The sequence below is a fragment of the Ambystoma mexicanum genome, chromosome 4q (genome assembly GCF_040938575.1).
Source record: "Ambystoma mexicanum isolate Mex_15411 chromosome 4q, UKY_AmexF1_1, whole genome shotgun sequence".
Lineage (NCBI taxonomy): Eukaryota > Metazoa > Chordata > Amphibia > Caudata > Ambystomatidae > Ambystoma > Ambystoma mexicanum.
This window is the reverse complement of record NC_090928.1, coordinates 582,556,279-582,578,201: the sequence shown is the minus strand read 5'-3', so window position 1 is coordinate 582,578,201 and position 21,923 is coordinate 582,556,279. Positions and strand designations below refer to the sequence as shown.

Here is a 21,923-nt window from a genome sequence, read left to right as displayed (position 1 = left end):
GTGGACAAGGGGAAGTTACAATACTGTCTGACAGAGGTCCTATACTTGGGTCAGCTGATATCAAAGGATGGCAAGCGAATTATACCAGACAGGGCACAGGCGATTAGAACAATTGGGGAGCCCAAAACAGTAAAAGAGATGCAGAAATTTCTGGGTATGTGTAACTATTGCCGAGCATGGATATTGGACTATGCGGCGTACACAAGGCCCTTGCTACAGGCACTGAAAGAAGCACAACAAGAACACAAACACATAGAATGGACAGAGGTGATGAACACAGCATTTAACTCACTAAAAGAGCTGATATCAAGCGCTCCAGTACTAGCAAATCCAGATTATGGGCGCGAATTCTTTTTATTTTCACACTGCAAAGGAACACTGATGACAGCGGTACTGACACAGAAAACATCTTTAGGGCACAAACCACTTGCTTACTATAGCGGCACCCTAGACGCAGTAATGCAAGGTCATTTCGCGTGCGAGCAATCCCTAGCTGCAGCCGCATTCGCAATTGAAAAAAGTGCCACGATAGTGATGGGCTGCCCGGTGACACTGTTTGTGGAACACTCACTTTTTGCAATATTAGAGCGAACAAAGAGCACATTGACAACACAACGCGCCACAGCATATGAGATAATACTGTCCAGCGCTAACATCCATATAGTAAGATGTAAAACAGTGAACCCAGCCACATTCATCACAGAGGCATGCACCGTAGAGGACATGGAAAACCACAACTGCGCCACGTACACAGGTGACGAAAGTAAGGATCCAGTGATTTTTGAAAATGCCCTGACCGAGGGTGAGGTGTATTTTGTGGACGGGTCAGCATCAATAGACATGGAGACAGGAGAAAAGCATGTGGGTATGGCAGTGGTACGATTAGAGGAAGATGAATATGAGATACTAGTACAACACCGCCTCCCATCACACTATTCAGCGCAAGCAGCAGAACTAATAGCGCTAATAGAAGCATTGCATGCCGCCAAGGGGTGCGCAGTGACCATATATACAGACTCAGCATACATGACAACAACAGTTCACGGCGGGTTGGCCCGGTGGGAGCGGAGAGGGTTTCGGCGAGCAGACGGAACGCCAGTCCAGCATGCAGAATTATTGAAAGAACTGATTGAGGCCCTGCAAGACCCCACGGCAGTGGCCATCGTAAAATGTCAAGCTCATACCGCAAATACAGATTTTATATCTTTGGGGAACGCGGCAGCAGACGCCGCTGCCAAAGCAGCTTCATATCTACAAAAAGGTGAAATAGGAGAGTACATGTTGCACCACACAGCAAGCCAAGAGGTCCCCACAGGATACAACATGATGTCCACACAGGAGATAATAGAGCTGCAAGAGGGAGCTAGTGCAGAGGAAAAATTGCTGTGGAGTAAGAGAGGATGCAGCAAATCACCGACTGATTTATTGTGGCGACAAGACAGTTCAGGAAAAGTGGTAATGCCAATTACGCTGTTAGAAATAGCATTTCAACAACTACACTTTCCTGCACACAACACAAGGAAACACATAATGGCAGAGATACAAGAAGATTGGTTTGCACCTTGCCTCCAGGAACACGTCACAAGGTTAGCCCTAGAATGCACGACATGTCAAATTTACAACTCAGGTATGACATTGCGTACACTAAGGGGTACGATACCAAAACCAAGTGGCCCATTCAGAGAGCTCCACATTGATTATGTAGACATGGGAGAAAGGTGTAACGGGGCTCGATACATGATTGTGGTTGTATGTCCATTTTCGAGGTGGGTGGAGGCAGGACCATGTGCCCGCCCTGACGCGAGGGGCGCCGCGAAGTTCCTAGTGCGGGAAGTGTTTCCGCGCTGGGGAATTTGCGACGTTATTCGCTCAGATAACGGGACACATTTTGTTAATGAATTATTTAAAGAAGTGACTACATTATTGGGAATAAAGCACAAATTATGTTCGATTTATCATCCTCAAAGTAATGGCGTCGTGGAAAAGATAAATGGCCTGTTAAAAAGCAGATTATCAAAACTTTGTTTTTCCCTTAAAAAGACTTGGATGTACTGCCTGCCTTTGGCCTTGTTTGAACTACGAAACCAGCCAAGTAAGGATCACCATTTGTCCCCGCACGAGATCGTCACGGGAAGAAGAATGCATACAGCGCATTCGCCTCTCCGTGAGCGTTCTGATGCACACAGAAGCGCAGCTATATTGGGGGAGGAGTTCACAGAATATCTGCGAAAACTGACACGGGCAGCGCGCGTAATTGCAAAGCAACTAGCCCCCCCCTCGACAAGAGAGGAGGGAAACGCGACTGAACCAAACAGGTTGCCTGAAAAACCACTACAGCTAATGCCTGGTGACCTTATATATGTTAGAAGTTTTGTGCGGAGGTGGAACGCACCACGTTTCCATGGCCCCTATGAGGTAGTGTTTTGCACGCCTACAGCAGTAAAGGTTAAGGGCCTGCGATATTGGGTGCATTTGACAGATGTACGTAAAGCTTACAGCGCTGCGGAGAGTGAGGTGCAGGACGAGGCACAGGCAACAGCGGACGATGAAGTTGTGCGGAATGAATGATTGGAATTTTGTGTGCATTATGAGATGAACAGTGAACACAATTAGCGCGCAACAAATGTCCTGGACTAAAACATGTACATATGTATATGGAAATTTTCTTTTTATTACAATTTTTGAAAGTTTTGCGTGGGGTTCTTTTTTCCCCTCCTGTGCTCTTTAAGAAGTTTTTTTATTATTGTTGTTTTTAAACTGTCATGTTTTTTATTATTTATATATATATATAGTAAGGTACGAATAATGATGCTTGAAAGGCTACCTTGTCTGTCAACACACCCCCTCCCTCACCCAACCCTATATTTTATCACCGAAACGTTACAACGTGGAAATGTTTACATGTTTGTATTTAATAAACTCTTGTGTCTCAAACAGGATTTATCATGGCATCGAATGGGCAGCCTGCAACTAATAGATATGTTAGATTTAGAGAAATGTTAGTGGCTAGATTAACATATTCATTTGAATGTGGTTTATCAATGTGTGCTATCGTGTTCTTCATCTCAATGTTTTGTCTGGTATTACACTGGGTTATAGCGTTCATCTCTACCGAGATGAACGAGGGGGGAGGGGGGAACACCACCACCCTTGCCCCTGGAACGAAAACAATTCCGACTGTAGGTATCAAAGAAGGTGATTTCTTGATCTGGGATGGATCACACTTTGTGTGGGGTTACTATACTACACCACCCACTGCTGTCCTGTCACAATCAAGAACCAAAAATTTAAACAATGACACAATGTCCCAACCTGGAACATACAACAACCGCACGATCCCTCCCGCCCCAATTTCAAACAACGATCTCTTGTTTATTAAGGAGGATGGAAAAGTGATTATGATGACAGAACACAAGTCCCTATATGAAGAATTAGAAAATGGGGGTGGGAGGGAGGAAGGGGGGCCTGGTTCTTCACCTACTATAACGAGAAGGTACAGAAGAAGGGAGAAAAGTAGGCGGAGAAGAGAGACTGGTGGAAAAGGGTATGATGAGTATTATGGGCTAGGGTTAGACAAAATGGAAGACCCACGACACCCTCACCAAGCAAATAAATGGTATGCAGATATGAGCACAACAGCCAAACAGACAACCAATGAGAGCTGTTATGTCTGCTCACTTATCCCCCATGCATCAGGCACACCTAAAGTATTGTTGCCACGAGAATTGCCCATTGTGGATGCCCAATGTCTCCTTCATCTCACGCTGTGTAGAATAAAGAACACTTTCCAAGCACACGATGTCTCTTTCAGAATGCTACAGAACAACAAAACGTGCTATTCGCAAGCGTCTGGAGTGATCTGTCTTAAAGAACCTTTCTTTGCAATACAAGGGACACTGTTTTCCGAAAACAAATGGAAAGACGAAGAAGTGCTGTGCAAGGCAGAAGCACTGAAAGGTGTCCAACCGGACAAGTTGCGGTGGATGGAAAGAACGTGCTTGCCAATATGGAAAGAACACATCCCTAAACTAACATGGGTAACAGCGATGGAGAAACCCTTCAAGCTACAAAGTGAAATACAAAACGAACTATGTTTCAAGGGAGAAGGAAAAATGGCAATGGGAACGAACAAGAACTGTAACAAAACTCTCACCATCCCAGATATGAAAAAAGGGACAGCAGCACTAATGGACACCTACTGGGTATGCGGAAACAAGGCGTACCTGCATCTTCCCCAATCATGGAGTGGTAGCTGCTCAATGGCCACTTTGCACTCAACACTAATGGTGATTCCAGAAAGCCATATTGACAGAAGTAACATGATGAAAGAAGGCTTGAACCAGAATGCAGCTTCTCCAACTACACAAGCGCACCTTTATGTCCTGTCCTCCGGAGGGAAGGGAGAAGAGCTCTCAAGGAACAAGCGAGCCTCGAACTACATATCACAAGCATCATCTGATTTATTGGCACAGATCCCAGACAGGTATCGCCTGTTCAGCTCCGTGGAAACATTCTTTGCTTCGCTAGTATCAAGTGTCCAAGCAAGAGCAAATGCAAAATGGCTCCAGATCACACGGTGGGAACTGATCCAGTTGGCCAATGACACTGAAGAAGGGTTTAACATAATAAAGGTGGAACTACGAGCTCTGCGATTAATGACCATGCAGAACAGGTATGTTCTAGACCTGTTAACAGCAATCGATGGAGGTGTTTGCCGAAAAATAGGAAGTGCGTGCTGCACGTTCGTACCTTCCGAAGATGCAGAAAATGGGTCCCTGTCCCACGTTATTGAAGCAGTACATAACCTGGGCGAGAAGATGAAAATGGAAGGCGGAGCTGAGGATAGCTCGTGGTTCGACAATATCTTTTCTTGGGTTCCCTCATGGCTTGGAGTGACAATGAAGTTCCTGATACCAATAGTGGTGATCATTCTCGTAATGTTCTGCCTGTGCCAGGTGGGCCTCCGATGTTGTGCTAATGCAGTTCCTAACGGCGCAATGATGATGGTGACAATGGGCAACTCCGGTGGCACAATTAAAGCAACACAAGAAGTACATGTGCAGACAGGAGCAGACAACACCCCCAGGTATCAGTTAGTGCCTATGTGCCGTGATAAGTACATAGTAGATAAACTATGGCACACCACTATCAAAGAACCACGAGACGTAGAACTGGAATGGTATGAGGAGGTCTGGGTAGATCTGGAAGAAACTGGCGACTGTATATATTTAACATGTACACCAGACGAGTATGCTAGGAGAGGTGAGAGCTTAAGGGGGGTGTGCAGAGCATGGATGCCTATAAAAGGAACCCCTGCATGGGATGGTGCAGTGTTAGAGGAACAAGAATGTAGAAGATTGGAAGAGCTAAAGAAATTCGTTACTTTAAGTAACGAAAGGGGGGAAATGTAGGGGAGCAATGGCCGCAAGGCCCTCCTCACCTACAGCTTCCTCCCCAGGCGGGGACCATGACTCGGTGGGCGCCCCCTCATGCCACCCGGGCCCAGGTGGAGGAGGGTTCACCCGCCGACGACATTGCCCACACGCACCCTGTCTTTGCATTTACTAAAAATTAAGTTAGGCCTAGACGCCATCTTGCCTAGCAAACATGGTGTGAGTTCAGCACACTGTAACGAGGCCCCCACCTTTGGAGGGCCTTTCATGCATCTCTGTCGCCTCAGCAGCCCTGACAGATCCGCTGCGAGTGCGTTCCCATGAGAAAGTCGGAGATGAGCTAAACCCGAGATGCCAACACGGCAACATTATATTAGTAACAATGTGATATTGCACCCCGTATGACCCGGACCGCAAGGCCGGGGTAGCGAGGAAAAAAGCTGAAGCATCACTATCTGAAGAAGGTAGAAAACAATTCAAGTATTGGTATCAATGAACTACCTCTGTTTAAAATGTGAATAAGCCATAAAAATGTAACGTTATATGATATCCCTCCAGGTCTGGACTAATGCTGCTATAACCACGGAGAAAGATGTTGACCAAACGTGTAACCTCTATCTGTAAAAGTGTTTTTCAATAGTATGTAGAAACTTGAACTCATATATGTTTTTTAATTCACCCAAAGCGGCGAGCATCAATCTCTGTAGGCCATAACCTAGATATCCCTCGTATAACGTCTAATGTACATACAATACGCACACAATGTAGTGAATATAATGTTAGGTAATGAAAAGGTACTGGAACCGACTGTATTAAAGAAATGTGTAACGAAATTGAAGTATATATATATGTGTCTAAATAACGTCAAAATAAGGCAGAACAGTATAGAACTTCTGCATTTACTGATCAGCAACGCACGAGGAAAATACCTTTGTGGATATATGCAAGGCCATTCCCTCTCCCACCCCACCAAGCCTGCCCGATAAAAAAGCTAAGACTTGTGCCGCGCTCCCTCACCTCCCCCAACCAAGCTGGCGTTACTTCAGAGAGTCAGAGGCCCCGGCGCCGCAACCAAGGCCACAGCCCGCCACCTGTGTTATTTACAGCACGGTAATAAACCCACGGATGAACCCACTGATCTACCAGCACCCTCTCATAAATCCCACGAACCCCCCAAGAATCCTGACCCCGTGTAAGGACGACCCCCATCATTGGGACAAGACACAGAGACCCATCTATATAATAACTTCTAACGCAGCAGACAGACATGTATCATTCGGCCCAGGCCCCAGAGCCCCGTCCCGCGACCTAAAATACCGGTCAATAGGACACAGGTAAATCTCACCCCAACCGACAACCACCAGACCTCTCACGAGGTGCATTCCTCATGTGTTGTGTTTATTTTATAAGATAAGCTGCAGAAGCGATTTATTAATGAACTTAAATGTCATTTTCTGAATAACTGCAGTGTGCATGGCCTAGGGCAAATGAGACAGGAAAGGTATTCGTCATTGTCACAGGCTGCCCCAGCACATCAACACCGCACGGATGACCTCAAGCCGGCCTGCCAGGCCCAACCCAACCCACGAGGCTGACCAGTGACGTCGTCCCGCCAGGACCAACCCCGCTGCAGCAACACCTATAGTTAGTCGACGCCACCCAATCCCAATTGACTTGTGCCCCCTATAGTGTTTAGGTGGTGATGACGTTTTTTGTATTAGAAATACGCCTGTCTTTGCTATTGTCAGGCAGAGCGCTCTCGTAGGTTGCAGAGTTCTTTGCATGCCTTATTCTTGGATAAACTCCCACTTACGCTCACCCGCACTCTGTCTTGGCCTTATTCCCACTACGGGAGAGTCCCTTATTGTCTCTCATTGCGGGGAGGATCGTGCTGAATTGGGGGCGCTTCCTTTCACCAGTTAGTATTTTTCATAAATCCCACTGATTGGATTAAAGTAGAGAATAGAGAGGTACCACAGAGACTGGCACTGGCAAAAAAGAAACTGTCATTTTTCCAGGAAGATTTAGAAAATGTGCCAAGCATTTTATGGATGAACAGTCCAAATGGCGTGGGTCTATTGAAAGCAGCAGAAGCAGTCAAAATTAAGCTTAAACCAGGAGCAGATCTGTCACGTGCAAAACAGTACCCCATGTCAAGAGAAGCAGATGAAGGCATATTTGAGACTATTTCCGCTTTAATGAAGCAGGGAATATTAGTGCCATCAGAATCCCTATGTAACACGGCTGTGTACCCAGTGAAGAAATCAACTGAGGGGTCGTGGAGATCTCCATCCCCTAAACAATATTGTTGAAGCAGAGTTTCCTTTGGTTCCAAACCCCACTACAATATTATGTAACATTCCAGCGAAAGCTAAATATTTTACAGTAATAGATTTAGAGAACACATTCTTTTCAATTCCCCTTCATGAAGACTAATATGATTTGACTTAATTTTCATATAGAAATCAGTGCCTAAAGAACACTAGTCTTCCTCAGGGGTACTGTGTGTCCCCCTCAATCTTTAATAGGGTCCTCCAGATGGACCTATGTAAAGTACAACTTCAGAGTATCATAATCCAATAAGTAGATGACATATTGGCGTGCAGTGAGGCAGAAGATCAGTGCATGGAAGACTAAGTTCGACTAATGACAATATTAGCGGAGAAAGGATACAAAGTAGACCATGAAACATTACAATATTGTCAGGAAGAGGTCCTGTACATAGGACAGCTAAATCACCCAAGAAGGGAGAAAGGGGACACCTGAGAAAGCAGAGGCAATTATGAAGAAGTCTGAACCAAAACCAGTGAGGGAAATGCAACATTATTGTCATTAGTGTAACAATTGCAGGGTCTAGGTTTTTGATTATAGCACACATATTTAACCACTTTTAAAAGGACTTCAGGAAGCCCAGGTAGGCAAAAGCAAGATAACACGGACAGATGAAACCACTGTCAGATTTGAAGAACTAAAAAAGCCAATCAGTACAGCCCCTGTGTTAGAAATTCCAGATTATAATGAAGAGTTGTATCTATTTTCTCATCAAATGGAGAAGTTATGACAGCAGTCCTCACAAAGAAAACATTAGGACATGACCATAAACCATTGGCCTATTATAGTGGGATTTAGGATCCAGTGAAGAAAGGGCATTTGCCGTCAAATAAAAAATTGTTAGCTGCTGCTGCGTTTGCTATTGTAAAAGCTTCAAGCATTACAATGGGGTGTTCAGTGCCATTATTTATCGAACACTCGTTATTTGCCATTCTAGAGAAGCCCAAAAGTACATGGACTACACAAAGAGCATCAGGGTACGAGGTAATTATTTTTTGTTAGATGCAGAATAGTGAATCCAGCAACATTTATAGCAGAACCAGTAGGAAAGGAGGCATATGTACATGACTGCACAACGTATACTGAGTTCTATGACGATATTCCGCGTGTTAGAGAAAATGCTCTCTGAGGGGGGAAATTCTGTTCATTGATGGTTCTTCAAAAATTGACCAGACAACAGGAGAAAGACATATGGGATCAGTAGTGACGCTGAACCGTGACGGTGAATTTGACTGCAAGACTGCCTTTACATTGCTCAGCACAGGCTGCAGTATTAGTGGTGCTTATCGCCGCACTCCAAAGATATGAGGATGAGGAAGTGACGGTGTACTCTGACTCCGCCTACGTGACATCAACTGTACAGGTAGGATTGTCACGTTAGAAAAGGAGGGGTTTTCTCTGTGCAGACGGCACACCAGTGCAACGTGCATCCCTGTTGGATAAGTTTACAGGCATTGAGGCTCCCACTGGCTATCATTTTGGTGAAATGCACATCCCATACTAAGAGGGTAGACTTGATTTCTCATGGTTTGGAAGCCAAAAGGGCAGCATATTTCCCAAATATTTCTGATTTTGAAGTAAAAAGTATAAAACAATGTCAGGACGGTACATGATGGGGAAGGAGGGTTTCAATATGTTGTCTATTGTCCAGTTAATGGAGTTACAAGGTCGAGCCTCACAAGAAGAGAAAGATTTATGAAGGAAACCGAGGTGTTCTTCATCCCCCACTGAGGCTATATGGAGACAGGATTGCACTGGAAAGTCAGTTATGCCTGTATCATTATTGAAGGTGGCTGGCACTGGAGCAGCTTCACTATCCTGCACACAAAATGCAAGAGTCTTGCTTTCTATGATTGCAGAAGATTGGTTTTCACCAAACGTATTGGAACACGTGACAGAGATTATTGTAAACAGCATCGCGCGCCAGAAATGTGCAGCAGGGAACACTTTGCAGACAGTGAGAGGAGCAAGCCCTATGCCCAATGGCCCTTTTCAGCATCTACATATAGATTATGTGGATATGTTGCAGACATGTAATGGTTATAGGTACATGTTGGTAGTAGTATGACCTTTTTCCAGACGGATTGAGGCAGGTCCATGTACGCACCCCGATGCCACATGTGCTGGCAAGTTTCACGTACGCGAGTTATTTCCAAGATGGGGTGTGTATGAAGTCCTGTGATCTGACAATGGACCACATCTTGTAAATGAACTAACTGAGTAGGTTACTCCATTATTAGGCACAAAGCAGACCTTTTCTTCTGCCTATCACCTAGAGGTGGATGGCCTTTGTGAGCGTTTAAACAGACTCTTTGAAGAGAGGATAGCTAAAATCAAAATTACGTTAAAGAAGGGGTGGTTACATTGCTTACTCCTTGCACTATTTGCACTGAGAAACCAACCTGGCTCAGATCACCACCGGATTCCTCGTGAGTTGGTGATTGGACGCCATATGAGAATACCCCATTGCTCCTCCTACTAGGGTAAAAACTGATGCCCACAGTGTAGTGATGAAAAGCATGATTACTTGACAAATATGACTCTTATTTCTCAACAGATCAAGAACCGGAGGGAGGGTTCAAAGAGGATTGAAGAAGACAGCCGAACAGTTGATCCCAACAATCTATTGAAGCAACAAAGTTTGTATCCAGGGGACCAGGTGCTGGTACGAAGTTTTGTCCGCACCTGGAATAAACCCTGCTTTGAAGGACCCTACATAGTAGAAGAAATTACTCCCACAGTTGTCAAGCTGCAAGGAAGATGAGCCTGGCTGCACCTGCACAACGCTGTACAAAGGAGAAACCTTGACCCCTCCTGCAGCCGATGAAAGTCCAGCAAGAGAAGAAACTCCACGGATGATGACAAGATCTGCTGCAAAGACCAAAGACAAAGATTTGTCGAAATAAGGACACTTTGAATCCTTAAGGAACTTTTCAAGGCAAAGGAGAAGGACGATGAATAACATTTGAATCGGGTCCAGAACTATTTTAGATATGAGCATGAAACAATGCACTAATGTACCGGATCCAAGAAAAAGAGTGCATCACACCTCTTATGCTGCCAATGATAATAACATTACACACTTTGCAACAAAATAACAGTCTTATCCAGCTCTGGTAAGACAACAGATGGACATTGTGATATTTCTTGGCAACCCTAAAAACAGTCATTATTTTCAGGATCATTATTGCGATCATTCTGCAGTTTTTGATATAAAAGCATGATTTACAAGAAACACCAAAATTATATATTGAATTAAAATAATGGGAATGTTCCAAAATGTAAGACTCACTACCAACAGGAAAATAGATCAGTTTCTTTGGAATACGAATTGTAACTTCATTTTGCACAATTATTTGTCTTTTCTTTCTTATTATTATGGCATTTAGACACATAATGATTAAAAAAGCAGGTACAGTGATTGACAATGAAACATCGCTTATTATCCCCAACAAATTTTCCCTGATTTTGCAAAACAAATTGTTCAACTTAAGTAATGCTGGTGAAGATCATGAAGATATAAATACATATCTTGTTAATTCGCCCCACTTAAAGAATAACATGTGGTATAAACACATGAAAGGGGTGGAGAGGAAACATCAAATGAAAGCTGCTACATGTGTTCTCTCAACCCTTATGCCAAGGCATAAGCCAGAACATTAATTGGAGGAGAAATAACTAAACAACAGGTAAGATGTCTAACTCACTTCGCAGCATGCACCAGAAGAGGACAATTAGAAGGAAGATGGGCAACCTTAAGATGGAGGTCAAGAAAGATATTTCCATATGAAGAGGAATATATAAAAACACAGCAAATGGAAAAGGACAGAGGTTGGATGAGTAGGATACTTCTGTATTCCATCAGTGGTATGACTTGAGACCAGATAAGGATTGTCGAGCAAAAAATACTCAGATGTGCAGATGCATGGGCAACATCAGGATTTGTTAAGATGCTGGGAAAGACCTCACATGCTGATATATGGACGAGTAGCAACCAGCACAGGGTGGGAAGATGGAATGATGGCCTGCAGTACATATTTGTTGATGACAGCACCAGAATGCTTGAAAACACGGGCCAAGTATGCAAAACTACTAACATGGGTCAGAATGAAGCAGGACCTGTATCTATATTACTGATGAAGACCGTCACACTATGCTTCAGAAATGCAGTATCGACTAAAGTGGGATAAAACGAGGACTGTAAGCAGAAAATTGAACTTACAGGAATGAGTGGAGGAACTGCTGTGCAGATGGACCACTATTGGGCCTGTGGATCCAGAGCTTACATGCAGCTGCCCAAAATTGGGAAGGGATATGTTATATTGTGGTCATACATGCTCCTACATTGGTGATCCCCCAAAGTGATTTTCATATTGAGGACATTCCGAAAATGGATGCACATCAGAGAAAGAAGAGGTTGCTTAACCTCCTTTGGCTAAAGAGAACTATTTCTCAGCAAAATTGATAAAAGCCTATGATGATATTCCAGCCGAGCATAAACTATTGAGCAAGACAGCAGTGATATTAACAGCTGTATTTATGCAGGAATACAGACCACAGTGAACGCCAAGTGGTTGCAGATAACCAGGTGGGAGCGGTTACAAACTATAAATATGACAACGGATTCAATGCGATTTGAGAAGAATTTAGGGCCATCAGGCTCATGACACTCTGGAACCGGTATGTGCTGGACTTGATTACAACACTGGAAGGTGGCGTGTGTGCCAAGATTGGGCCTTCCTGTTGCACATACACACCTGACTATGCTGGTTTTTGTCCCTATTTTCCTGGATTCCAACTTGCTTGGCGAATGGCTTTACATTCCTTGGAGCAATAATAGTGTTTGTATTGGTAGGATTCTGTCTTATAAGGATCATTATAGGACAATGCAAGAAGACAGCAAAGAAAGCTATTGGGATGAAGATAATGATTGATGTGAATGGTGACCATACACCACAGACTGAAGACACCACCCATGAGAACATAAAGAAGCGTTTGCTGGCACACCCAGGGATGAAGTTTTATTACCCAAAGGATCCTAAGAACTATATAGGACGTTGGGTATTCTATCAACCGACTGGAGAATGCCGTCACATGACCTGGAGTGTGGATGAGCACAAAGAATGCAGGCAACCTGATGGGGGTGACAAAAGTATAGATCCTAAAGAAACCAAAGTATGGAGAAAAGATTAAGAAGATTGAAGAGGAGGACATGGTTGAGGACTCAACCAGAGGGGGGAATGTAGAGGAGCAGATGTACACGTCATCCATAGTTCCGTCGCCCACAACCTGTGTCTTACTGGAACAGCAGTACTGGAACGGCAGTAGGAAAGCACTATACGCGACCCCAGGTATTGTCCCAATACCACATCGGAGATATGAGAGACAGTATGCACTCCGACAACCATATTGAATGTACCCTTGCACTGACATGGTGGAAGGATGTCTGCATACACCACTGGATATCGAAGAGCTATAGGTAAAATCACACGAGAGCAGAGTGACGTCATGAAGAGGAGACACAAAGATAAAACAATATGAGAATACTTAAAGAATAAAGATTTAACTGAAGTAATAAGAGAAACATGTAATCGAATACGAAGAAATCATGTGCATCAAAGAAATGAGTGAAAAGAGACAAAGGGAATTTACATACGCAGATGCGCAAGGTAGAGGATACATATAGAAGCTTGCTGCAGAAGAAAATATAATGTGACTAAAGCGGCCGTGATGAAAATATTGACTCCAGATGCGTGTTCAAACCAATCAAGCTGCCTCAAAGACAGAACAGGGCTGCAGAGCTACGAAACGCTGGAAGAACAGCTTCATGTGAGGAACAAAGAATATCTAATGGCCTGGGATCAAAGATGCCACATCAACAAATAATTGCAAGCCACAAAGGGAATCAAGAGGATAAGCCATATACGCAAGACATATTTCTCTTAAATTAAGCAAAGAAGAAAACATCTGAAAGTTGCAAGTAATGGACAATCAAAGATGAAGAAAGCCTATTTGAGGTAGAGCAACCAAGTCTCCAGAGGCCAAGAAGAGTTATGACACCCAGGCTAATTGAATTAAAATAGCACTAAAGAAAAGGTCAAAATTGACAAAATCGTGGTCTCCTCACACGTGAATGAGAACTTGAAAACAAGGCCTATTCATTAAGCTCCAGACGAAGCTAATGGTGTACCTACACTCCCTTAACCACGGAGCTTTAATCAAGTCTATGCAAAAAGACATAAGACACTTAAGGGGTTAAATTCCCAGAGCAGAGAACAGTCCGCAAGGTAAACTACAAAGAAGACACATTGGCTTAGGGCAGGTGTCTTCAAACTGTGGGGCGTGCCCCCCCCAGGGGGGCGCTGTCACATCCCGGGGGGCAGGGGGGGGGGGCGCCGGAGCCCAGCATGAAGTGTAAAAAATAACAAAAATCAATGTTTTTATATTTTAGATTGGAGGAAATGGGAAGGGGCAAGGGATGCTCACATGGTCAGACTGGACCATAAAACGGTCTTAGGCACCAATGAAAAAATGGCCAGCAGTTGCAAATGGATATTCAGTCCTTTAGTCACAGACTGTTTGAATAGTGGCCAAGGGGTTGTTTCTTGTTCAAATGTAAACAAATGGTGATATTTAAAGAATATTTATTCAGCAACAATAGTCAAAACTACTAGCTGCATAGTGAAGTAACTCCTCAAACTGTCCCACATTGGCCAAAAAAAGAGGCCCATTTTGACTGGCCTACACTAGCATTTTGCATTTTTGGTACGGTCATCGCCCTATTGCCCTATAGGCCAGTCCAAGCCTTCCGGCTCATCCATAATGGGTGAGGGGGCGTCCACCCACTGGCCCTTCACCCATTATGGAGGAGCCAAGGAGCCAGCCCAGTGAAACACTGAGCACTCCCTCAGCTGCTTTTTACAGCTGAGGGAGTGCTCCTGGGCTGGCTGAACTGTCAAAGGGAAACACGGTTTGCCTTTGACAGTTCAGTTCCCCAGCTGCACATGATCACTGAGCCATGCAACGCTGGGGGTGTTTTGCTTTGCCAGCCTTGCATAGCTCATTGGAAATGCTAGCTGGGGCACTGCATGTATTTATGTGCGAGGGGGGTGCTCCTGCGTCTCCTCGCACATACAGGCAGAGCAACCTGGAGCGGGGCATTTTATCAACCACGCGCAGGCCCCTGCAGAAGGTACGTTTATGGCGATTTATTTTTTATTTAAATGTGTAGGGATGTGTGCATGCTTGTGTTATGGGACTGTGGTGGGAGCAGGATGGGCGGCAGCACTGGGATAGTGGTGGTAGTAGGGTGGGGAGAGCCCAGGGTCTGTACTGGGACCAGAGTGCGGTGACGGCACGCAAAAGTTCATAGCGATTTCTACTTACTGTCCATCTGGCACTTTTGGGGGGGCCCGGCCTCCCCAAACTTTGCTCAGGGGGTGCCTAGGCCAAAAACATTTGAAGACCACTGGCTTAGGGTCTGACTGATGAGAGATGATGTACTAATTGGGCGGTTGGGTAGTAGTCTGTCGTTCTCTGCATCAGAGTTTCATTTTGTTTACGTGTTGCTGAGCCGAAAGCCCAATGTTGGGAGAGAAAGCTAACCAATCATAAGGGTCTATGTAGCAGTGTGTTATACATTGTTGCTGAAGCCAATCTGCAGCTGTTACTCTGCTATAATCTGTATTCTACGTATTTAGAGATAGTTCAAGGCGTGCCTACCAGATAAGAGGTATCCAAAATTACACTAATACTTATATGATATATAGGTACATATGTTCTCTTAACCAATCCCTCCCTTGAATAGGTTTTACAGTTTGCCACGTAGGATGACGTCATAGCTAACTCACATTGAGGTATAAAGCCTTTGTATAATCAAATTGTTATTGTGACTGTGTGGACTACAAACAGTTTTGTATTTTGCCATATTCTTTGAGTCTGTCAAGTTATTTGGGTCCGAGATCGTTATTGGTAATTCCATCTCGCACATTAGCCAGGGGGGGAACACTGTACTGGGTGGGGCAGCACAGACCAACTCCTAACGCGAGTAGCAAGTCAATGTGTTGACCGCAGAAGTCAGCCAGAGCCCATCTGACGTGTGGATGAGCTCAGATAGGCCAGACATTGGCGGAACTTTGGCAGGGATGAGGCGCTTTCACTGCGCCCGTCCGCTGTGACTCCGGAAAGGAGAAGTCTAATTACACATCTAATCAGCAGGAGCCAATCGGCATGGAGGGCCCAGGGGCAGCAAAGCCAGACTGCAGGGTGCGTGGATGTCTGAAATAAAGACAGGCTTACAGTGGGAACGGGCACTGTGGAAGCCAGGAGGCCAGGCCACCATGTAATGCAAGCTGCAGTCATGTAAGGACATTTAAAAAGATAAAATAAATTAACACTATGTAAGCTGAGTGCACAATAAATTAATATGATAAATTGCTCAGTCACACGCCAGCGACCCGGGTGCAACCCAGAGCCTATGAAAGGAAATTTATAAAATAAACATGATTTTAATCACCACCACCAAGCCGAGCCCTCTTTTACGGCTTGTGAGTATCCTTGCTCTGTTTTGGACATACTCCTAATCACATATTATACTATGTGCCTCCTTTGCGATAAATCTTTATCAACTTGTGCTACTATGGCCGCTATCCAACAGGTATGCCCGTGCCCTCCATCATTGCCGCCCTTCCACAGCGGTCAGCCTTTTTTTTCCACTGCTGCTTCTATGGTTCGATACCTGCGTTTCTCATATAGATCACATTTTGCATTTTAATGTATGCCATGTCACATGGTGCATTTTAATGTATTGCATGATTTTTCATTTCCACGAATGTATTCTTATATCACTATGTATGTGATTGCACTTGCATTTCAATGTATTACATTCCCACTAGATTTGTCAACATGCAAAATTGTTCCCACCCCAGGGACAGCTAAAAGCTGACAGTTTTGCAGCCAGTGAATCACATCAGCCAGAAGAACACTTCCACTCCCCAGTGTCTGCATGTGCACCCATCCTGTGACGAACTACTCCCCTGTGTCACTTGGACTTTCCTGCTCCCCCAAGGGGGTTTCCCTATGCTACACTCTGATTCCCCCCCCCTTCCTCCCTGGACTCATGAGAACAGCTGTTGTCACCACAAGGGTGGGTGAGGGGAGCCCTGCAATCTCCTTACTTTGCTGTTGTCTCTTGAGGTTTGCCCACTAGTCATGTCCCTGCCCCCTTCCTCCTTGATCACTCCATCTCCTTCCTGGGACAGCTGTGGAGGGCTATGCCTGCATGTGTCAACCTACCCCTGTGAATCTCCACCCTTTCTGTCACTTGGACAGCTGTGTTCATCATGGGCCGACCCCTTCCTCCTAAGACCCTGTGTGCGGGCTCCGCAGGGGTGGAGCAATAGCCTTATAAGTGGACAGAGAACTGTCTGTCTGTCTGTCTGTCTGTCTCTCTCTCTCTCTCTCTCTCTCATTTTGTGCCCCTCACTCTCCTACGGTCACTTTCTGTGCCCTTCACCCTCCCATGGTCACTCTCTGTGCCCCTCACCCTCCCATGGTCACTCTCTGTGCCCCTCAATCACTCTCACTCCCCTTGTGGGTGTGCCTAGCCGGTTTTCCTCTCATCGATGCCCCTCACTGTGCCTGCAGACCAATGCAGACCATCATCCATGTCTAGTGTTCCTAACTTACTTTGCTGGAAATGAGCCTACTTCCCTGTCTGTAACAATGTGTTTCCTGATTTCTGCAAGGACATTGGTACCTTCTTTTGTGTCATCACTTTCTTGGGTAGCCTGCCCGTTATTGCCAGAGGATGGACCCAGTCCGCATACACAACGCACACCTCACAAGGGTGTGTTAATTCCTTGACCCAAAACTGTCGCTCTTTCTGGGGTCTTCCACACAGTCTTCCCCAAAGCCTGCCTTCCACTTCCACAGCAGCAATGCAGCACTCGGATACTTTTCCGACAGTGCACGCATCTGCTGTGTCTCCGTCTTGCTGATCCACCTCCACCACTCTCAGCAGTCGTCAAAATGCAGTGCGGTTCATCTGCAACGTGTTGTGGCTCAGAGTCCCTGGGACCTCAGCGGCTGTTCCCACACAGCCTCCCTCTCTCTCTGAAAGACGCGGACACAGAGTAAGGGTAAATACTTATTCCTCGGTTCACCTTCTCACTCTCCCATCTCCTGCACATTGCATCCTATTCCCCTCCTTCCCTCGGGCTCCGCCCTTTGCCCATAACAATGTGGACAGTTTATCAAGATACTACAACCGACACTGCATCAGGCAATTGGTTTTTGGAGGAGCTGGCGGGGGAGGGGCAGGAAGGGGAGGTCTTATTTTGCCCCAGAGCATCATTGAAGGGTTGCCATCTTAGTTGGTGCTTAGCCACACTCTCCCACCAACCTTTTATTTATTTTAACGTATTTCCACTTATTTATTTATTTTTTTAGATAAAATGTAAATGACATCTTTGAAAAATAGATCTAAAACCATAAGTACCCTGGCTTGTACAGGTCAGCCAGCCTAAAACACTGAAAAGAATGTGAAGTACAGATACAATGTAGACATACATGTATTATCCTCAGTACGGACGTTGGTTAACTTAATAAACACAATTTTGACAAATGGACTTGACCTCCTACATTCGATGAAACCTTTTACCCGTTAGTGATGCGGACTGGGGACACATACCTCAGCACGAGTTGTGTGTGTGCCCAGTTCTCGGGTTTAGGTTTCATTCTCATTGTGTAAAAGGCTGGCTCTCATGGAAATGAGTTTCTTTCCTCCATCTAATCGTGGGACTCGCTTTGAGATATGCTGTCACCAAATATTATCTTACCTATTGAACAGGTAGATATCTCGAATGTTTCCAAACAGGGCAGATCGCTCCTCGGTCCCCAGAGAAAGCCGGGATTGGTCGCTGATACAAACGAGGTAATCCTGCGAATTAAAAAGAAGAAAGTTTTGAAACTGCCTTTCCACTATTCAGTCAATGGGCTATCTTTAATTGTGCAAACTGAGCCCCTCCTATCGGGTTCGCGTTATTATGACAGTAATCCGTGCACAGCTATTCCATTCTAAAAGGCCACAATACGCATCTGTTCATTGAAATCAAGTAAATAACCAATAGTCAGAGTGGCGGACAAGGTTGCAAAGACGGTACAGACACAAATGCATTAAAGCTTCTCCGACATTGACAACATAATAATGCCATTAACAACATGTTACATGAAATTATCCCCCCACGTTACCGGCGCATTTGGTCGGTGCCAATGCTGAACTCTCTGTATGCGTCGACCTGGATTTGCTAGAAGTGCAAGGAGACAATATGAAGTCATTTGGTTTCACTCCACAGCGAGAGAGCTAGCAGGAGCGGCTCCGGGTAGAGTTTGGAAGTTTACAGCACGCAACGTAACCACATACAGAGCTTCCAGCCACGCTACTACACCTGGGCCCCGTTGCAGATGAGTTTTATTTTTTCACTTTCTTTGAAACAATAAATCGCCTGTTTCAACCTGTCAGGCTTTTTTTATGCGTTCAGTAATTGTAAATTCCTTCTTCGGAGCTGGGCTCCAATTCAACCCTGTAGGCCTGCCAAACGCACACTAAATATCGAATGTGTGCAAGTGGCCGACACCCACCTGCAATCTCTGATCATTTCCGGTTTGATTTCAGAATTGGGGAGCCGGCATGCACCGACCTAGAAATGAGATTCAGACCACGGTGGTAATAGTTGCACATATTCCCGGCACTCCTTTCACCATTTGTAAAATATTCTAGCCTTACTGGGCCCATGTTTACACAGTTGCAAAATGTTTGGTATTTGTTAAGGTGGCACTAAAACACTGAATGTAGGTTTATGTAGAGTGTGAGAGATAGCCAAGGGAAGGATGCAGGTCAACGTAGGGCAAATCAGACCACAATAAACGTTCCAAAATCCCACCATGTAAGCTGTGCTATTGCCACAGCTTCCTTCCTAATACTTAGGAGAAAGCACCATATGGCGGCTTATCTGATGTTGGGGTGGGGCGAGAGGGCTATAGTCAGTTTAATATTGTGTTCCATCAACCTTTCTACATAGCCCGGGCAACATAGTGGCCCATCTGAACTTCTCGAAAAAGCGTAACCTTTTTTTATTGGCTAACAGGGGACATGGTCAAGTTAGCAGACAAATGACCTTTTTTATTTTCTTGACAGGAAAAATATTCGATTTAGAGTGGCTGTTCTGTGACCGTACGACGAGCGGTCTTTCTAAATCAAACTATCACGCCCCTGCCGAGTGTGCGCAGGGGCTGACGGGCAGGGCGAGACGGTGAGGACTGGCCACAGGCGTGCCTGGTAAGTGCATGAATGTGTGTGCATGTGTGTCGGTGTGCGTGAAAAAGTGTGTACGCAGGGCGGGCAAAAGGGTGGAGGGAGGGTAAACCCCCCCTCAGTCCTGCTTTGAGGGCTGTGCAAAATTGACCGAACAAAAAAAATAAATCAGTCTTTTATATGAGCGACCTTCAGAAAGCGGGGAAAAATGACATAGAACCACATTTCTACCCCTAGGATTACAACAGCTATTAAAAAACACCAAAACACTCCCTTTCCTGGTGCCCATTTCCCAGCTGGTGCATGGAAGCAGAAAATAATCTGAGCAGCGGGTGGAAACGTTTTGAATCAGGAAACAATTCAATTTATAACCAAAGGCAGTGCACAAGATTGCCATATACTACGGTGTGTACACTAGCACTAGATTTGAGAGATTTGGCACCACTCTGAGAACTATTATTCTAACTAGCATGGTCTCCAAGACATAGTTTGATGAAGTTTGGGGAAAAAGTACATGGCCATCTTTCTTTCAGATTTGTGGAGTGAAGGATTCTTTACTGGAATCTCTGGACAACGGCTAGTCCATACACACCTTCTTCCCCCACAAAGGGCTGGTGCCAGCAGGTTTGAAACACTAAGCAAAGTTGCTCTTTGCCACCATGCCAAGGGCCCCCATTGATGGGGCAATGTTTCGGCATCAGGCCTCCTGTGCGGGCGTCAAGCTTTTAAGAGGCACTACGTTTGATGTATAGGGATTCTCTTTCTAGTCCGGATTGCCTAACAGTCATCTGGCAAAAGCCTGGCCCAGAATGCCCCAGTTAGCATAGCACCCATGCAAGGCAGGGTCAGGCCAGAGTCAAGTCTCTCTGCCCGATACCCTGCACACCAAGAAAGGACAAAAGGGGGTAGGGGGATTTCATATCACAGGGAGCCTTCTTTCTCCCCCTCAGACCATATGTGCGAGTCTACCAGAACTCCTAGAGCTGAACTTCGAGAAATGAGTGGGGCTCCCAGGCAGTCACCCTCCTCCTTCCTGCAATGTAGCCATTTGAGAAAAGGGGAGGGTGGAAGGGGAAAAGACAGTTTGAAAACGAGAGCAAAATTTAAGGCTAGTGGGAGGAATGCGAGAGTGGCATGGGTGAGTGGCGGTAGTGATGGTAGGAATAAACGGCAGTAAAAGGAGAGATACGAGCATGGGGCCTCACTACCCCTTGGTCTACATGGCATGCTTAAAATAGACTTGCTCTTAATTTGCTAAACCCACCTTTCCTGCTAGAGAAGTTTCCGAGCCGTTGCCAGGACAGTCGCCAAACAAACCTTAAGATAAATCAGAACTTCCTACCATAGTTCAGGAGTCACCAATCACACAATAAGATCACCAGCGCTACAAGGGTACGACAATAGCAGAAGCAGGATTTACTATTTCAATGCAAGATAACATTCCCTACTCTCTACTTCTGGCACCTTAGCCATCTAACTAGAATTGCGTTACTCAATCCTATTTTCTATTTTCTGACATCAGTTAAGAATAGCTGGACTCTTGGCCATCTCGTGACATTTTGTGACATACTTTGTCAGAAAAAAACCCCACCTCAAATTGCATGCTAGTCGGAGAGTTTCTTGCTTCAACAAGACTTCCTTGTTGTGGTTTTAATTGGCCAGATGGGATGATGGCGAGCTAGTTTTTCCAATAGATGGCCCCCATCTCTTGACATCTTTACATCATTTCCACTTTTTACCCCAGATTGCTAGAAAAGATTCTTCAAATGCTGCCCCACTTCCAACATCACAATGAGGCATCCCAGCACTGGGTGCTGGGTGGCAAAGGGTGCCATCAGTCGCTCCCGCGTTGAGGGTAGAGGTGAATAACAATCGTTACTGCCTGC

General features: G+C 45.2%; 1 protein-coding gene across 4 annotated transcripts in view; it reads right to left on the bottom strand.

Annotated features, from left to right (window-relative positions):
• The window catches only part of PLEKHG1 (pleckstrin homology and RhoGEF domain containing G1), a 360,323-nt gene that overhangs the window by 139,760 nt on the left and 198,640 nt on the right, over positions 1-21,923 (bottom strand). For all 4 annotated transcript variants that reach the window (XM_069608126.1, XM_069608127.1, XM_069608128.1 and 1 more), the window contains exon 3: positions 18,563-18,663. In XM_069608126.1, the coding sequence (XP_069464227.1) occupies positions 18,563-18,663 (101 nt within the window). The remainder of the gene's footprint in view (positions 1-18,562; positions 18,664-21,923) is intronic.